Raw genomic sequence first — 17,754 nt, forward strand, 5'->3', positions numbered from 1 at the left:
GCCTTACTCAGGTTCTAATCCTACTTGTTGATAGATGAGGTAGATGAAAGTTTTCAGTCCACATTACACAGGTTTTGCCATATAGATGGCTTTTTAATAGAGAAATCTTAATATAATGCTGCAAAATTGATATTTTCCAGCTTGTACATGTTTTCACCCTATGCAGTTTCTGCCTTAGACAGGTTTTACTGTATATATATATATATAATCACATTCAGAAGGATGCTTCCACAGTCCACCACTCCAGTGGCTTGGAACTGGAAAGTGATAAGGATTCTCATATTATACTGGAAGAAAAAAAAAGGGAGAAAATGCAGTGGAAAGTCTGGAGGAATATCAACATCAGAAACAGTGCAACAGATGACTACAAAAATCATATTCTGAAAACCTGATCACTCATGATTTATTCAATCTAAGGTATGGCAAGGAGAGGCACATATCTGATTCTGCTTTACCCATGTAGTTCATGGGTTAATTCAGTCTGGAATGGACATATACTGAGGAAAGACCTACAAGTAATTTTGTGGAACACTCCATCTCAACAGTGTGTAATTAATGGCCATGTACATTACAACTGTTAAATCATCATGACCTAACATAGATTTGACTGGTCTTAGTATACCTGAACAGATATCTCTTGCCACAGAAAAATAAGTATATACACAAAAAATAATTTACCCAGTATCAGCCACACTAAAGTCTAAAGAATGGCAACAGGTGGAAGACAATAACCTGACAAGAAAGAAACAGCAAATTGATGCAGATAGTAGGTGAGGAAATTTTGCATGCTCCATTGAAGATTTTTTTTCCAATAGACAATGGAGATGAGATGCCAGGGAAAAGGTAAGGTGCCTAATGTAGTGAGCAGACAATTGCCACAAAATGAAGAGGCTGGAATTGGCACACAGAAGGAAAATGTAGGGGCAAAAAAAACAATGAAGAGCACATATGGGACATAGTATTCTATACAGATCAGACTGGGAAAATAGGTAAGAAATGGATGAAAAGGAAATCTGAGAGGAATTACCCTAATGAGCATCTAAAGTTTTTGGAAGGAAAGGTTAATCTGGACAGAGAACAACATACTTGGAATATTACAGGATACGTGAAATGTCAATGGCAAGTATATCTCTGACCAATGATATCCATAGGCCAAGAAGAGAAGGAAATAAGTCTAAAGTGGTAAGTGAAAAATTGAGCACAAGGATAGAGGTTTAAGCAGAGGCAAAGTAAGACAGTGAAGAATCATACAAACATCACAATCACGAAGGACCACATGCCAGGGATATCAACTAATCCAGAAGTAACAAAATAATGATAAGAGGGCAGAAAAGGTGTAAACATTTTATGGTACTGAGGAAAACAAAAACTATGGAATAACGCAGCCCTGTACTCCATGATTAAGGAGACAGAAGTCCTCTCATCAAACAGCCCTGTGAAAAAATCCATAAGAGGAGGAGCAGGTGAAAACCACAACCAAAAGACCAATGGCAGAAGATGTTCCACATATACTGATAAACATCTATAGAGAAAGGGCAAATGGAATATGCTAAAAATGAAATGACTTGCTTTGACAATCCAGATCTCTTTACCATGGACTGGATATAAACTAGACATGAAGATGGAGGATAGGAAGGTCTGGATAAAAATGCTAGTGACAGAGGTTTATGTACAAGGGTAGAGTAAGAACAAAAGGCAATAGTGGAGTAGACTGAAGATGAAGCATCCATGGAAACCATTCTTATGCTGGTTAGTAAGGAAAAATCAGAAGGACTTGACATGGAGTGGTGTGTATGATCAAAAACACCCTGGGAAGGAAATGGATGGAAGGATACACATAAAGGAAGTTGATGATCTAGTCCTGAATGCATCAAAAGCAACTGCTAGTGGATGAGGAACAAGAGACTAAAACAAAGGTAAGTTGGTATTAAGGAATGTGGCAAATGCATTCACATGAAAAGTTTTACCACTGAAGACATGGCTGCTGGAAAATATGAGTCGAGAGACCATTCCATCGAATAACTTTGTCTGGTTTGGAAAGATAATCAATAATCTTTGATAAAATTGAATGCACCTGAAACATAACATCCTCCAAACCCCCCCCCCCAAAAAAAAATAAAAAAAATAAAAAAAAATAGAGAGATCCAAAGTTTGACCACAAAAGGAATGGGAACAGTTGTAACCTTGATGATTTGTATAAGCTATCACTGTAGAGTGACAGAATGGGGTATGGCAAGAAGCTCCAGGATACCGATGTGGTAAGACCTTTTGGTCAGAGACCACTGACTTGAAAGTTGCTGATTGATCCATGCCCCCCACCCATAGATGGAATCATCCTTAAAGTTGTTCAAATGCAGATAAGGGAAAAGAAAGAGATCCTTGACAAGGGAAGAAGGAAGGGGAAACAGGAGCATTCAAATGATGCCATGCAAAGTTCCATTTGCTGTACAGAGTCCACTGAAGAGGTCCCATATGCAGTCATCCCAATGGAATAAGGGTTTCCAAAGAATATCACACCTTTAAAAATATTACCTTGTGAGCAATAATAGAGGCAGAATTAAGGATGTGAAGAACTGAAAGCTCTATCAAATGAAGTTGAAGAAGAGAAGGTTGGGCCAGGATCAAATGGGTTTTTAAAAAGACACCCATGTGGATAAGATATTGTGTAGGTATAAAGAATTATTTCTCCAACTTGGTTAACAACCCAAACCAGTTTCCTCTAAAATAAGCAGATGCTTTTAATGGCCAAACTCTCATTCAGAATGAGCTAATAGAAGCCAGTTTCCATGTACTTGTGTAAGCACAGCCCCTGAGCATGTATATGTTTGAGAAAATCTTTGATTACTCAACAAAAAAAGATACAGGGTCAAAGCAAGCTCAAAGGGAATGGCACATTAGTGATACATTACCCCATGATAAACAAATAGAAAATAATGCCCTGAATTAGTTGATACAAGAATATGCAGATAAGAATTTAAGATGCCTAAGGGTAGAAAATGACTTCATGCTAAAGGGAGAAAAAACCAAAAATTGACTGAGGCAGGACAAATCAGTCACAAGCTGCAAAGTCCATGGTTTTCATGGGTACCACAAATATCTGGAATAAAAACCTGAAGAAGGATAAGGTACAGGATTAATGACATTCTGGGAAAGAGAATTCTCTACCGCTTTGGACATATGTTAACTTGTGAGAGGATTCTGAGGCAATTTAAAGGATATGGGTACCAAAGATTATGTAGGAGGGGAAAGAGAGTGAATGAAAAGTCTCTTGTTTAATACCCAAATGAAATAAAAAGATTGGTGACAAAATTGTACAATATGGAAATCAGTAAAGCAAATCTCCAACTGGATTGGAACTTGCAGGGAAGTCAGTGGTACTGTTGGCAACATATCGATCTTCACTAATAATATAAGTGGAGACATTCTTAGTGGTAGGAACTAGAAAAGACTGGGAAGAAGTGTGATAGGAAACAGTAAGAGGGGATTGTCTAGGCTTAGAATGAGATAAATGATCAATCAAAGAAGAAACAGTTAGCTACTGTCTTACAGATTCCACTTGGGGTTCTGAAGCCTCAGGAATATCTACAAAAATATACCTTTGGAGTAAAGGAGACACATGTAAGGCCCAAAGATAGGTAACTGGTAAAGGAACTTGTAACAATACAGCATCTCTACCCAGAAGACCTCAACAACAGAGAAACAATGTTTAAGAAAATAACTATAAAAAGACAAATGTCTCAACATGGAGGCAATCAGAAAAACGGTGTTCCTCAAAACAATCCTCAGGATCTACGTGGAACACATTTAAAAGGAGGCAAATAGTGGATCAGTACCACAGGAAAAAAAATAGAGAAGACAAAGGTGAGAAAATTGGGTATTGGATAAATGAACAGGACGATCAGAGTTTGACGAGAAAACTCACTTGTAGAGAAAAATATATATGTAAAAATGGCTGGTTTTACATATATAGGATCAGAGTTTCTCTCACACAAATGGACAAAAAATGATTCCAAGTGTTGAATGTCAAGAAATGAAAATTCAGCTTCATGGTATGCTAAAGCAATCTGATCCAAAAACTGTGAAGGGAAAGGCATACAAGCACCCTCACATGTCTGATATACAAAACATTCTGCATTAACCCTAATATCTAGGGAGGGGGAAAAACATCAAAACTGAAAGTGGGAGATATAAAAGTAAAAAGAAAGGAAAAGGATTATAAGATACCTTGGAAACTGATAAACCATAACACACCTGAGAAATCATATACAAAAAAGCCTTACAAGGCCAAACTGATCCTGCAGTAGGGGCACTGAAAACAGAAAAATAAGGTGAAGGAAAAAGGTTGTCAAATTCCTGGTCATAAGGAACATGTATGGTATGTTCATGAGGAAAATGGACAACATTAGAAGCAGATTGACTCATATAATGGTCAATCTCTCATGAAACAAGAGCCAATAATTCCAAAATTATGTTCCCTGTCCCCACCTGCTAACTTTGTAAGTGTGCTGGAAGATGATATTACTTCCAAAGTGGAAAGATGATCTTTGGTATTCATTGTTAAATATGAATAACCAAACAAAACAGTGTTAGAATAAATAAATAAAAAACTATAAAAAGTAAGCTATATCTTTATGTTCATCAACAAGTTATAAATAAAAATAATAGTTCCACTTTGGAATAAATTATAAAACAGTTCAATCAATCAACACTGAGAAAATCTCAAAACTATGCAACAAGTTTCAAAAAATGTGTTTGAAGAACAAAAAGAAAAATATCTTGGCATGAACACTGATAAACAAGAAGTGACAGTTTAGTAGACTAATGGGGGAGTAGGGTCACATGATGATTTACATGCAAGATACACTTGACCTATGTTGATCATAGGGTATGTGGAAGCTCAAGACTTGTAGCATGCAAGAAGACTTTTGCATACAGAGGGCAAAACTGAATAAGAATAGTTGCATTTGTAAAAATATGTAATGCATCATATATTAGAATTAAGATATCATAACTACTTCTACTGGATATTTGGTAAAAGAAATTGAAGTAAAATAAAACATCGTTAATTCTTCTATCAAATTTTATTTTAATATTGTAAACAAATATAGTTTTGTTTAAAATGATGTTAAAAGTTATGATTAAAGTACACCAAAAAGGTTATTCAGGGTAATTGTTGATTTTTCAATACCTTTGAAATCTTTTTAATATGTTCTAAGTAAGCTACAAAAAAATCATTGTTGTTTTGTTTAATTTAAATCCTTATTACACTATATTTGTAATATAAAAAAATCTTACTTCTATATTGTATTTTTTTTCGGTTTCATCTAAATTCTTTTTCAAATCTTGTAACTGATTCTGTACTTCACTCAGGGATTTTTGTAGTTCACTGACATTTGCCCTCAAATCTCTCTTATCTTCAAGATGGTGCTGACACTTCAATTCAGCCTGATGAAGAGCATCATCTAAGTATTCCAACCTCTTTTGTACTGCAACCTTTTCAACTTCTAGCTGTTCTATTTTATACTTTAGGTCTGATACTTCCTTCTTTGCATTGTTCTTCATCACCTACAGAATCACTTAATATTTAGAACCTTACTAAACAATTATCTAAAAGTGTAAAGATTAGGGCCAGTGTTATTATCCAAGTAAGTAAAAAAAAGAAAAAAGTGATAATTATGTTAGATATTTTATTTTATTGCAAAGGATTTTTATTAGTCTAGGTTTCTTTGCTTTTGTTATAAGAGAAAGTACCTTGAACAGTAAGGTACTTAAAAGCAGCTCTTAACTTTAAAAAATCTGTTTATGTAATATACTTTACTAATTTTTTTCCCCTCTAATTTGTGTTATTTCTTCATATAAACTAGCTGGGATGCCTGTACCCTGTTTTTTTTTTTTTTTTTAATTTCGCACAAAGCTACATAAGGGCTATCTGGACTAGCCGTCACTAATTTTGCAGTGTAAAACTGGCGGGAAGGCAACTCATGGGCTACTCTTTTGCCAACGAATAGTGGGACTGACTGCCAAATTATAACACTCTCATGGCTGAAACGGCGAGCATGCCTAGTAATACTGGGATTTGGACCCACAATTCTCAGATTATGAGACGAGCACTTTAACCTCCTGGCCATGTCAGGGCCCTGTGCCCTGGACAGAAGTTATGTGAATTCTTGATTAATGAAAGGTTATCTTAAGACATGAAAAGTCGTTTCCTTTATATATAATTAAAAAAAAAAACCAACAACCAAAACACTAAAAAAACCAGCAAAACACAAAATGTGAAACTGTACAATTGTATACATCTTCTCCTGGACCCAACAAACTTTCATGTATAATTTGGTAAATATCTATCAACAGGGGCAAAGTAGTGGTAAAAAAAATCATGCGAAAACACCCGTAAAACAACAAAATACAATATTGAAAATTTGTGTTTATTTCCCCATGGACCAAATAAGCCTCCATATCAATTTTGGTGAAGATCCACCCACACCTTGCAAAGTATTTACATGGACATACAACAGACCGTACTATTATATTTATATAAATAGTGCCAGTGCATCAGATATGCATGTAATATATGTATATGTTTTTCTTATAGCAAAGCCACATTGGGCCATTTGCTGAGTCCACTGAGGGGAATCGAACTCTTGATTTTTGCATTGTAAATCCAAAGAGTTACCACTGTACTAGTGGGGGGACACGTGTGATATATTCATGATGTCATATCTGCACCCTAAGAATGGAGAAAAATAAAGTTATCCATGGCAAGAAATGGGAAAATCGTGACCCCTATTGCAAATCTATATGCACACAGGATAAATGTTTTGTGAAGTTAGGGGCTGCACATTACATAATAAAAAGTTTTTCTAGTATCACTCAAGCAAGAGTTATATTATATTATGATTATTTAGTTTACCTGATTAAGTTTGGTCTTGTTAATTATAACCTCATGTAAGTCTCTGCAACATTAAACTATCAATGTTTGGCTTTGCTTATCTTCTGTCATGATTATTGGTGTTTTAATTTAAAAAAAAAAAAAGAGAAATATGGAATGAACAGAACGTGATTGAATGATGTTTACATTATTATTTACAATGAGTGACAGATGGGAAATCAGCATATACCACATTTGGGCACCCATTATCAGATTAAATACTATATAACACCCTAGATCAAGAGGAAAGTATTCCTTCCTTATTTCACAGAATGGTATGGTACATTACTATTAAAAGAGAGTAAGCCATAAATTGGAAAGGGAAAAATTTTCTTTTTACTGCAAAATATTTACAATGATATATTTATTAATTATATCTAAATAATGTTATTCTGTATCAGATATTAAAGGATTCTCAATTTATAATTCTACTGGATAAATAGTGTTAATAAGGATTATGTATACTGACTAAATCATCTATATATTTGTAAGTTAAGGTAAAAATAACTGGATTTGCATAGCTTTCAATAAATTTATTTTCATAAAAGTAAATATATAAATTTCGTATACAAAAAGAATAATTAGCTCCTATTGAAACTCCTGTTACTTGTTTAAAAACCTGTTGTTTTTTTCAATACTCCATGAAAACATTCATATCATATCTTCCAGCAGTTATAGTATGATGCTTTAAATTAAAACTAGCAATATGGTAAAAGCTTTGAAACAAAAACATTAACCACTGATTTTTGGCTACAGGAAAATAAAAAGTTTTGTTTTTTCCTAATCCTAGGAAGAAAAAATTTTCTGAAAGTAATACATTTTCAATATGGACCAAACAGTGTGATTACATAATTTAAACATCAAACACTAGTGATATTAGATCATCAAATGCACACAGTTTTTAATGTATGCTTTACTCACCATTGTTTCTTCTTGCAAATGACTTAACTGTTCTTTGAAATGTTCAGTTTCTCTCTGACTCAGGGCAAGTTGTTCCTGCAACTTCATTGCTTTTTCTTCTACTCTTTCTTTGTCTTTCCTTGCTTCCTTAAGCAGAGCATCTAGTTCTGAAGTAGCATTTGCATTTTTTTCACGATAAAGCTCCTGCACCTACAATTCAGAAATTGAAGACTTCAAATAAACTTTTTCTGATACTGTCAAGAAAGTAAAATACTTATTACTTACTCTTCCATTCTCACTTTCAATATTATAGTATTGGTATATTGAGATGTTCTTATATTCCTCAAAATTCTTACTCTGAGAACTATTAAAATTGTCTTAATATCACTGGAAGTTCACTTTAAAGTAGAGTGGATTAGATGAATACATAATGACTTCTATTGCTTTGAGAAAATATGTTCAATAATAATTCTGAAATTTAACACATAATTCATAATAGTAACATAGCAATGAAAAGTTCTTAAAACCTGAGACTAATCTTAATAACTGGAGTTTGGTAAAATCTTAAGATATATTAGCATAAATAGCAAGTAACTCTTTACAGAATTAGAATTGTTAACATCACAATGTTTGATTTTTCATTGTAAGAAAACTAATATTACATACTCTTTTCCCAAAATAAAATGATGCAGAAGAATTGGTTAGCTTTACCTTTTGTTGTTCACTCTCCAACTGTAACTTAAGTTGATTTATCTCTATGTTTTTTGCTGAAAGTTGCTCTAAACTTTCTGCAAGTTGTGTGTCCAGAAGCTGTTTGTCAGCCTTCACACTCTCAACTGTTGAACTAAGCAGCCACACTCGATCATGAAGAACTTCTTGCTGTTTCTGGTACTCCTGCGCTTCCTCTTTGGCTGCTTGCAGAGCTGTTGTCAATTCATCTTTCATCAGAATCAGTATTTCCTGCTGATCTTGACTGTTCTGGAAAAGAAATCATATTTTAATGCACCAATATGTTTGTACAAATGTTAGAGTAGACTGTAATATGTACATAAATGTTTCATATATGAGCAAACTATTACATTTGTAAACAAACTTATATTAAAATGTTTGTTAAAACAAGAGGCATAGCATAAAACTACATATAATTAGTTCTTAATATTCACATCAGGTTATTTTAAATGAAACATTGTTTTACAACTATTTTTGCACTGTACTTACACATGTATGAATTTGATATTAACATTTCAGTTACAGAAACAGTGTGTATGCATCTATAAAAATATATCTATATTAATAATAATCTGAAATATTAAATTTTATCTACTCACTTTAAAACTATGATAAAGTAAGAACCATAAATAATCAAACATGTAATAATGGTTCATTTGGGTTGAGAAATTTTTTTACATAAACATGTAATGTTACTACAGTAACAGATGTTTTTTCTCCAGTTTCAGATATCGCAATTTTTTCTAAACATCTGTGCTGCATAAAACAAATTCAAATATTAACATCAAAGTGAGGAAAAATCTACTTCAAAGCATTTTTTTCTCAAAAGTATATAGTATTCTGAATTACAAATTGTCACTTATGTGTTTAGTTCTTGCTACTTCAACTTATTTAATTACATTGTGCTTGTCAGATAAATCAATATAGTGACTAAGAGGAATACACTAACTGATGATTCATATTACAAATAAAGAGTAAGTGAGGTGAGGAACAAACAGTTCATTCATGAACATACTGGTGGGTCTGCATGCAACATTCAGTGTACCTATTACTTATAACTACTCATTCAGTATTGAAGAACATCAAAATTAGAAAATTAATCTGTAGTTGAAGCAAATATCTTAAAGTCCTTGTTCAATCTTTGTTTCAAACTCTTTAAAAGATTGCATGTTTGATTTCTAAACATTTATATTGCAATGATCACCATTTCTTTCAGGGCATTTCCTAAATTCTTCAATTTAAATACAGAAAGTTAGTTTGCTTGTTCGTAACGTCAGGAAATGTTTTAAACATCATAAAATGGTTTACAGTCTTCTTCAGAATAATATTCATTTAAACTCCTTCAGCCAGTTAATATTAATTTTTTCTTTCTTTTTTTGTTACACAAGCTAAATCATAGGCCCGACCTATGCCAACATCAATATCGACACTTGGATAATGTAAAAACACCAACATGCTGTTTGCTAGAAACTATGTCAATAAAAATATTAAGATTTTACAAATGTAAAACTATAATTTTTGCATCACAAAGATGAAAAATAAGAAACAATTACATCTAATGCTTTAGATGATTATGATTTACTTCTTTGCAGGATGAATAGTTTATTCTACATAGGCTTACTTAAATTAATTAGTTAACCTTAGGTATTTCCACCATATGCCGCTCTTTATCCGATGCTTTCTGTGTTGCTTCAGTACCATCTTCATATTGCTCAAAAAGCAAATGCTTTAAGTGTTCTATTTGTTCTCGGCACTCCTCAAGCTTTTCAGTCTGGGAACACAATGACTCAAGTAAGACAGCTTTTTCATTTCTCAACTGTTCATTTTCAAGATGAAGCTCTGAAACTTGGTCCTGAAGATCAGCTAGCTCTTGCAAGGTTGCTTGTAACTCTTCACTGGTGCTATATTACATATCACACAAAGCATTCATAAATAATATGAGAATCTCACCAAATTTAGCCTGTTTAGGTAAAAAGCACAAACAAATGTATTTCTCTTTTTTTAAACAAAACTTCAAATATTTATGTTATCAGAATTTACATTTTCATTTTAGTATATAAAAATAGTTCTGAGAATGTCCATCCAAATAAGGAAAGTTTTTATTAAAATACAGAAATAGTTATAATTGGATGTTCATCAGATAACTATGGTTTGTTTAAAATTGCTGTGACAATCAATGTTTCAGTAAAAATATAATGACAGATGACAAATGTCAAAACCAGTAAGATTTAGAAAATAGTACATTATTTCTTAGTAAAAACAGCAAAATATCAAACACTTAAGAATGGAACTGAGAAAACAAGTCTTGAAAAAAACACACTAAAAAACTATTTATCATTCAATTATTATACTAAAAGACAAAACAAGTCATTTAGTGATCTATAAGAACCTTAATATTCTAAGCCTGACTTCCAATAATACAATCAGCTTCCAAAGTGATCTCTAGCAAGTTGAGATATTTGATAACAGTGACTACGCTACTGAGGCAACATTGTATGTAGTTAAACTGAGTCATTTAATGTTCTTTTTAGCTCACACAGTTAATAAATCCTTGAACTGCTTACATCATTGATTAATTTGTGCCATTCAATGGTGTCTGTACACAATACTTGTCAGAACTAACATTATATAGGAATAAACTTAAATTTCATGTAAATTAAAATGATCTCTGCTTTTTGCTGAATAGCCACCATTTGATACTAGCTGTTAACAGCTTGAATCTTTGTATTAGACCAATACTATAAAAGATGAATAAAACTGGATGACTTTTATAGCAACACTTACTTCATTGCTTGTTTTACTTTTCACATTTTAAAACATACACAATCATTTGTACTAATGTGTCAATTTAATACAAAATAATTCTAGCAGCAAGAAAAGTATCATGCTACTGCCAGGTTTAACTCACTTCCTGTATGAGATGTTTCAATCATATAAAGAAGTCTAAAGAGGAAGATTATATATGCACTGTTGTGCTGCTGTTCTTTGACAACAAAAAAAAGAGAAGAGCTTAAACAAATTTGCTGATTCAGAGTGTTGCCACAAAATTCAATCATGAAAAATATTCCCCTTGACTTTGCCATAAGTTAAATGTTTTACACAAATTAAGTCAATAGCAGTTTTCTCTCAGTTATAGTTTGGTTTGTTTTGAACTTTGCACAAAGCTACACGAGGGCTCTCTGCACTAGCTGTCTCTAGTTTAGCAGTGTAAGGCAGCTAATCATGACCACCTACTGCCAACTCTTGGGCTACTCTTTTACCAACAAATAGTGGGACTGGCTATTATGTTATAACTCCCCCATTGCTGAAAGGGTGGGAATGTTTGGTGTGACGGGGATTCGAACCCATGACCCTCAGATGATGAGTCAAGTGCCTTAACCACCTGGCCACACCAGGCCCCTTCAGTTATGACATTTTCAAAACTTATTTCATACATCACAGACTTTTCCTTTCAAATAATGAGATCTGACTGACATGCTTGTACATGTATATGGTTATAAACTATCAATCAGCATCTAACAGACTAATCAGTTTCACTATGAAAAATATACACGTTTATGCAGAATACCTTTTGCAAACAGCCCCAAAATGCCTATATTTTATTAAATACAGCAAATAACTACTTATATTTAAGGATACAAAAATGCAATTCTATTTTTTTACAATTCAACATAAATTTTGGATAGAATGATATTCATTTGCTGTGTATTCTTTAACAAATTTTAAACAACAATTTTGTGTTCATACACTTAAGCAATTATACAAGTCTTAATTTGAATGTAATTGTTAAATTTATAACTTTTAGAGATACACTTCTCAAAGAGAGTAAATAAATGATTATAAAACTATGTTAAACTTAGCAAAGTAATTTATAATCATAGCTATGTTGTAAGTTATATTATTACATGTTCCTACTACCTATTCTTTTGCACACTGAGACAAGTGGATAATATTAGTTTGAAATTAAAAAAGTAGTACAATCTTTAAATCAAAGTACTTGATGTGTGTTATATGCATTATTACTTCTGTAGTACGTGGGTTTGGATTCCTAAACATACACAACTAAATATTGTAAAATGAAAGAAAAAAAATAGCTAATTCCTAAAGATGTAAAGTTATACTGCAGCCATATCTCAAACATACCTTATCAACTTTCCTTTTAAGTAAATAATAAATATTACACAATGAGAAAAAAGCCAATTCCTGAAGTTATAAAGTTATTCTGTAGCAAGATCTTAAATGTATTAACTTTTCTGACAAGAAAATAATTTCTTTATAATAAAATACTTTGAAATTTAGTTATCTTTATCTTTCCCTATTGTATTATGCTCTGTTCTGTTAGTCATGAAAATGCTTAGATATTATGAAACATTTTTTGAAGAACATAAATGTTTGAAAACTGTCTAGCCTAATAAACCTACTTCAACTTTGTTGTATTAAATATATTTTCTGAGTAATGAGTAAAGTCCAATTACTGTTACTGTGTTTTTAATTTCAAGTGTATATAAATCCTTCGTGTTTTAATTTGTACGGACAACCTAAGCTGTTACTCTAACATACATAAGCTATTTACTTATTTATGCAGAGTTACATGTTAATTACAATAAAGTGGAAAAGCAATGTCAAGCTTATGATGATGATTTTCTTCTATTAAATGATATTTAGGTCTACCAAGCATAAAAAAGAGCTAACTATCAGGTCATCCAATAATTAATGTCTGAAAATTTAATACAGAAAGTGCATCATCATTTCTGTCTTTGCAGAAAATTTTAATGACTAAAATATGTATTAGAAGGTATATAAAAATGTTCAGACAAATACAAATAACAAAAACTAAACCAACTCCACTTTTCTAAATCATTAATCAAATAAACCCTTATGAAGATGGATGTGTGTGAGGAACGCATGAAGCATATAATGTTTTACGAATTTAAAAATGGCAATAGTGCAGCAGAAACTACACGAAACATTCAAGGTGTTTATGGTGCAGAGTCTCTCAATGAAAGAAAATGTCGAAGGTGGTTTCAGAAGTTCAGATTAGATGACTACAGGTTAAGTGATGCAACACGTTCAGGTCGTCCTGTTGAGTTTAATGATGACTTACTGCTGGCTGCACTTCATGAAGATTGTGCTGTAATAGTTGAAGAACTAGCACAGAAGCTTAATTCAACCCATTAAACAGTTCACCGTCATCTGCAACAGCTTGAAAAGGTGTCAAAACTTTGAAAATTGGACCCCATGATTAGACAGAAGCCAACCTTATAGCAAGAGTGAACATTTGCACTTCTCTGTACTCTCCTGAACATGACTCACCTTTTTTGTACAAGTTAGTGACTGTAGATGAACAATGGAGATATTATAATAATGTTAAGTGCTGCAGACAATGGTTCAGTGCATGTAAACTGGCTAAAGCACAGTCCAAAATGTACATCTATCCAAGGAAAGTCTTGTTAAGCATTTGGTAGGATACTGTTGGTGTGATCCACTTTGAGCTGCTGCCACTCAATGTAACAATTACATCAGATTTTTCATACAAGAGGATTATTGGACAAAGAGGTTTTATGCATGATTACTGATAAAAACTTGAAGCCCTTCATAGGGTAAATGATGAAAAGAAGACAAATGTTAGGATTTTAGTAATTCTGAATTTGAGATTTGGTTGGTTGATTTAGTGTTTTATGGCACAAAGCAGCTAGGCTATTGGTGTCAAACATCCAGTAAAAAAGGTAAAATTAGAGTAAATTTAGTAAAATTCATAAAAGGAAATTAAGGTAAAACAAAACAAAGTTTAAAAAAAACATAAAGAGTGTAAAACCAATGTTTACATCTAGTCTACAACGTTAAGAGAAAAACTACAGTAATAGACGTTGTAAAGGACTTTCTGTAGCATAACTGTAATTATCATAACTCGCCAGGAAGACTAACAGGTAAGTACAAAATCACAGCCCTGGTTCCAAGTTATGACATTATGGCCATTTTCAAAACGTAAAGTAATAAAAGTTTTGAAAGACGTGTAGCAAAATTTTAATAATAACTTGCCAGGATGACTAACGAGTAGTTCCAACAGCAGTTACTCACTTGAAGTTGGCCTTTCCAGTCCTAGTTTTGAGTTATTTAATGTTACATCCAGTTTCTAATTTCAAATCAAACTAGATGGACTTTGATTCTTAAAAGGGAACCACAGTCAAAAATGTTTAATGCATAAATTAAAAAACTTAAATGACATTAAAAAGATTAATAAGGCTGTATTTTGCTTTGATTCTTTTCTTAAGGTACAAGAACATTACCGAAGTGTTGAAAAAGATGAAATAAATACTTCAAAACTATTTCAACAAGAATGTTGAGCTATGAAGAATGTCAAAAAGATTTGAGACTTAATTTTACTGAAGCATAGTAGAACTAGAAGGAATTATTGGATACATGATATGTATGTTTAATGCCTGCACATCAGAAGTCCACATATAGCAAATGATTGTAATTAAGCAAATTTCGAGGTCCATTCCAAACATTTTTGGTCATTCATTTTATTCGTTGTTTGCATTTAGTTAGGTTCTTATTCCACTTGTAGTACATCATTTTTTATGAATTTTGTTATAAACAATAACATACCTTATTGACACTTGCAAATCAATTGTACATAAGGTTTTTTTCCGACCCAACAAACATCCTAAACTCTCTATCGTTTAAGAAATGTCTGATGAAAAACCAAGCAAATAAAGTGGATGGTAAACTGATCTAATTGTCTTTTAAAACATTTTATTGCATTTTAAATTTATAATCCGAGTTGGTTTTAGATACCTAGGAATAAGTGACAGTAAGTGAATAATATATCTATATTGTTCTTCTCTCACTCGTATTACTCAATCCTGTAGGGAAAAAAAGATACAAAAAGGTATGATTTTCATCAATTTTGGAATATTTATAAAATAGCAAAAATGAGTAAACAGAATACCTGTATTGTGTTTCTTCCATCTGCATGATGCGATCTTGTAAGCAAGATAACGATATCTCACTGACACTGCTACAGCTCATTTTATCCCACTCAGCTAAAGGACGTTCAACAGGAAGTGTAACACCACATGCTTCTCCTGGTTCTGATTCTTGGTCAGAAATATTCACTCTTCTAGTCTTTTCAAGGTCTTGTACAGAAACTCCTGGAACTGGACTAATCTGAAAGCAATGGACCAATAAAGCTGCTACCACAAAATATGGATATATTAATACTAGGCAAAGAAATTACTTGAACTCAGTAAAACTGCTCACTTGTGTTTCCACCCATCAAATAATGCCACGTAACTGAAGTAAAAACTAATGAGCTTAAGTTTTAGCCGTTATCCTGTTTTTATTTGCTGAATCTGCAATGATCTGAGAATTTTGAATGAAAATAACATTTTCTGATACCATATTAAAGCTTTAATAATTAGGTTTTTATCAAAACCTTATTCTGTAATAACTTGTGGTGAAGCTTTAATGACTAGAGTGCTGATTATAAGTCTACATCCAATGTATTACCACTCAAGTTTTCAAGAATGTTGGCTAAAGTTAAGTGTTGTTTGATTAAAATATGAAAGAATGCAAATATTTCTTCTCACTTTTACTGTTAAACCTCTCAAAGCTGCCATAAATTAGTTTGTTTTACTTTTACAAAATTAACTTTTCATTGATTTAGTATCAAAATCTTTTAGTGCCTATTTTATAATTTTAATATTTCTAACACTCTTCCTTTCTCCTTCAAATACTTCAAATTTGGATCATTAATTCATCTTTTGAAAATTCAAAGCCATGGTCATTTAAATCCCTTTCACTGGATATTATGTGACAAGACAACCTGTTGTCATACTGATGTTTTAAGTTATACTATCATATAAGAAGATATTCATATTCTTGGTCAGAAAAAATGTTATTCAGTTTTTCTTTAAATTTCCATGGTCACATCTTTGCATAAAAACACACCTAGTTTCCAAGCAGCACTTCAAAGTACATTGTTCCATTCGCATTCCAAGTTTTGAGGTCCTTTGTAAAGTTTAATGCTTGATCACATCCACATAAGAAATATTAGGATTTTCTACTGCAACTTATACATTAAAACTACCCATTTCTTTGGACAGTTCTATTGCTAATTTTAATTGTTGCATAACCTATAGGTATTCCTGCACTTCTGGGAATATTTTGAACCAAACCAATAATGAAATCCTTCAAATAATAATATAATTTGGATGCTTTCATGTATATTTCTTTCTCTTATTAAACTTCAAACTCCAAGTTAGAACAAAACAACCTATGCTCTTTTACCTAAACGTTTTGAAACACTATGCATGTTTTTGGACAGCATTCTCTTTCATTTTTCATTATGTAAAGCAGTAACATACTCAAAATCATTCTTCAAAGAAAACTGTTGTAAGAATCAATGCACCCTTTCCATGCATATAGAGTTGAGCAACAGAAATTCAAAATGCGACCATGGTAAAGGATGCCCAAGTCTAATCAGAAGTTTACACAAGCAGGTTATTGCTACTTTATAAGGTCCAAGACATTATGAAGTGTTAAAATAAAAGTCCCTTCAGAAGGCAGTACACAAGCACTGAGCCACTGTGTTGCATCTGCTTCCAAATCATCAAATTATTATACAGTATTTAGCTGAAGAACAGCTTACCATAGTCATTCTATATGGAGAGTGTCACCAGAATTCCTTGGTTGTTACCACATCATGTGGCAATGATTCCCAAATGAGTATTATTTTTAACATCAAATGACAGAAAATGTGTGTCAGTCACTAGATATTACAGATTTGTTTACATCTACACACCATACAGGAAGTCTGACAGCAATCAATATTAACAATGAATTGATATTTACCACTTTTGGACAGCATTGCAAACAAAACTATTCACTGGTTGACACTTATGTATACTGTCAGGATATTTATTAACTTTGCCACATTTATGCCTAAAACTCTTGTTGTCAGGAAGAACTGTTGATACTTTGTAGTTTTATTGTCTACATCTTTGTAGTAAACATTTTTGATATCTGATGCATGTTAATGAAAGTTTTCAATGATATAACATTCAATGACCTCACTGATATTGTTACAGGGTATATTCAAATCATCTCATTTCATAACAATAACTTTAATTTTCTGTATCTCTCCAATTCCAAATTATTTGCCTGTCAATGGACTTCTGTTTGTTTGTAAT

General features: G+C 32.4%; 1 protein-coding gene across 1 annotated transcript in view; it reads right to left on the bottom strand.

Annotated features, from left to right (window-relative positions):
* The window catches only part of LOC143236358 (cytospin-A-like), an 88,573-nt gene that overhangs the window by 24,662 nt on the left and 46,157 nt on the right, over positions 1-17,754 (bottom strand). Inside the window, exons 4-8 of the mRNA XM_076474628.1 lie at positions 15,513-15,730; positions 10,200-10,461; positions 8,543-8,809; positions 7,853-8,041; positions 5,296-5,565 (exon numbers count right to left, since the gene is read on the bottom strand). Coding sequence (XP_076330743.1) covers positions 5,296-5,565; positions 7,853-8,041; positions 8,543-8,809; positions 10,200-10,461; positions 15,513-15,730 — 1,206 coding nt within the window. The remainder of the gene's footprint in view (positions 1-5,295; positions 5,566-7,852; positions 8,042-8,542; positions 8,810-10,199; positions 10,462-15,512; positions 15,731-17,754) is intronic.

Source organism: Tachypleus tridentatus, chromosome 13 (assembly GCF_004210375.1).
Source record: "Tachypleus tridentatus isolate NWPU-2018 chromosome 13, ASM421037v1, whole genome shotgun sequence".
NCBI classification, from domain to species: domain Eukaryota; kingdom Metazoa; phylum Arthropoda; class Merostomata; order Xiphosura; family Limulidae; genus Tachypleus; species Tachypleus tridentatus.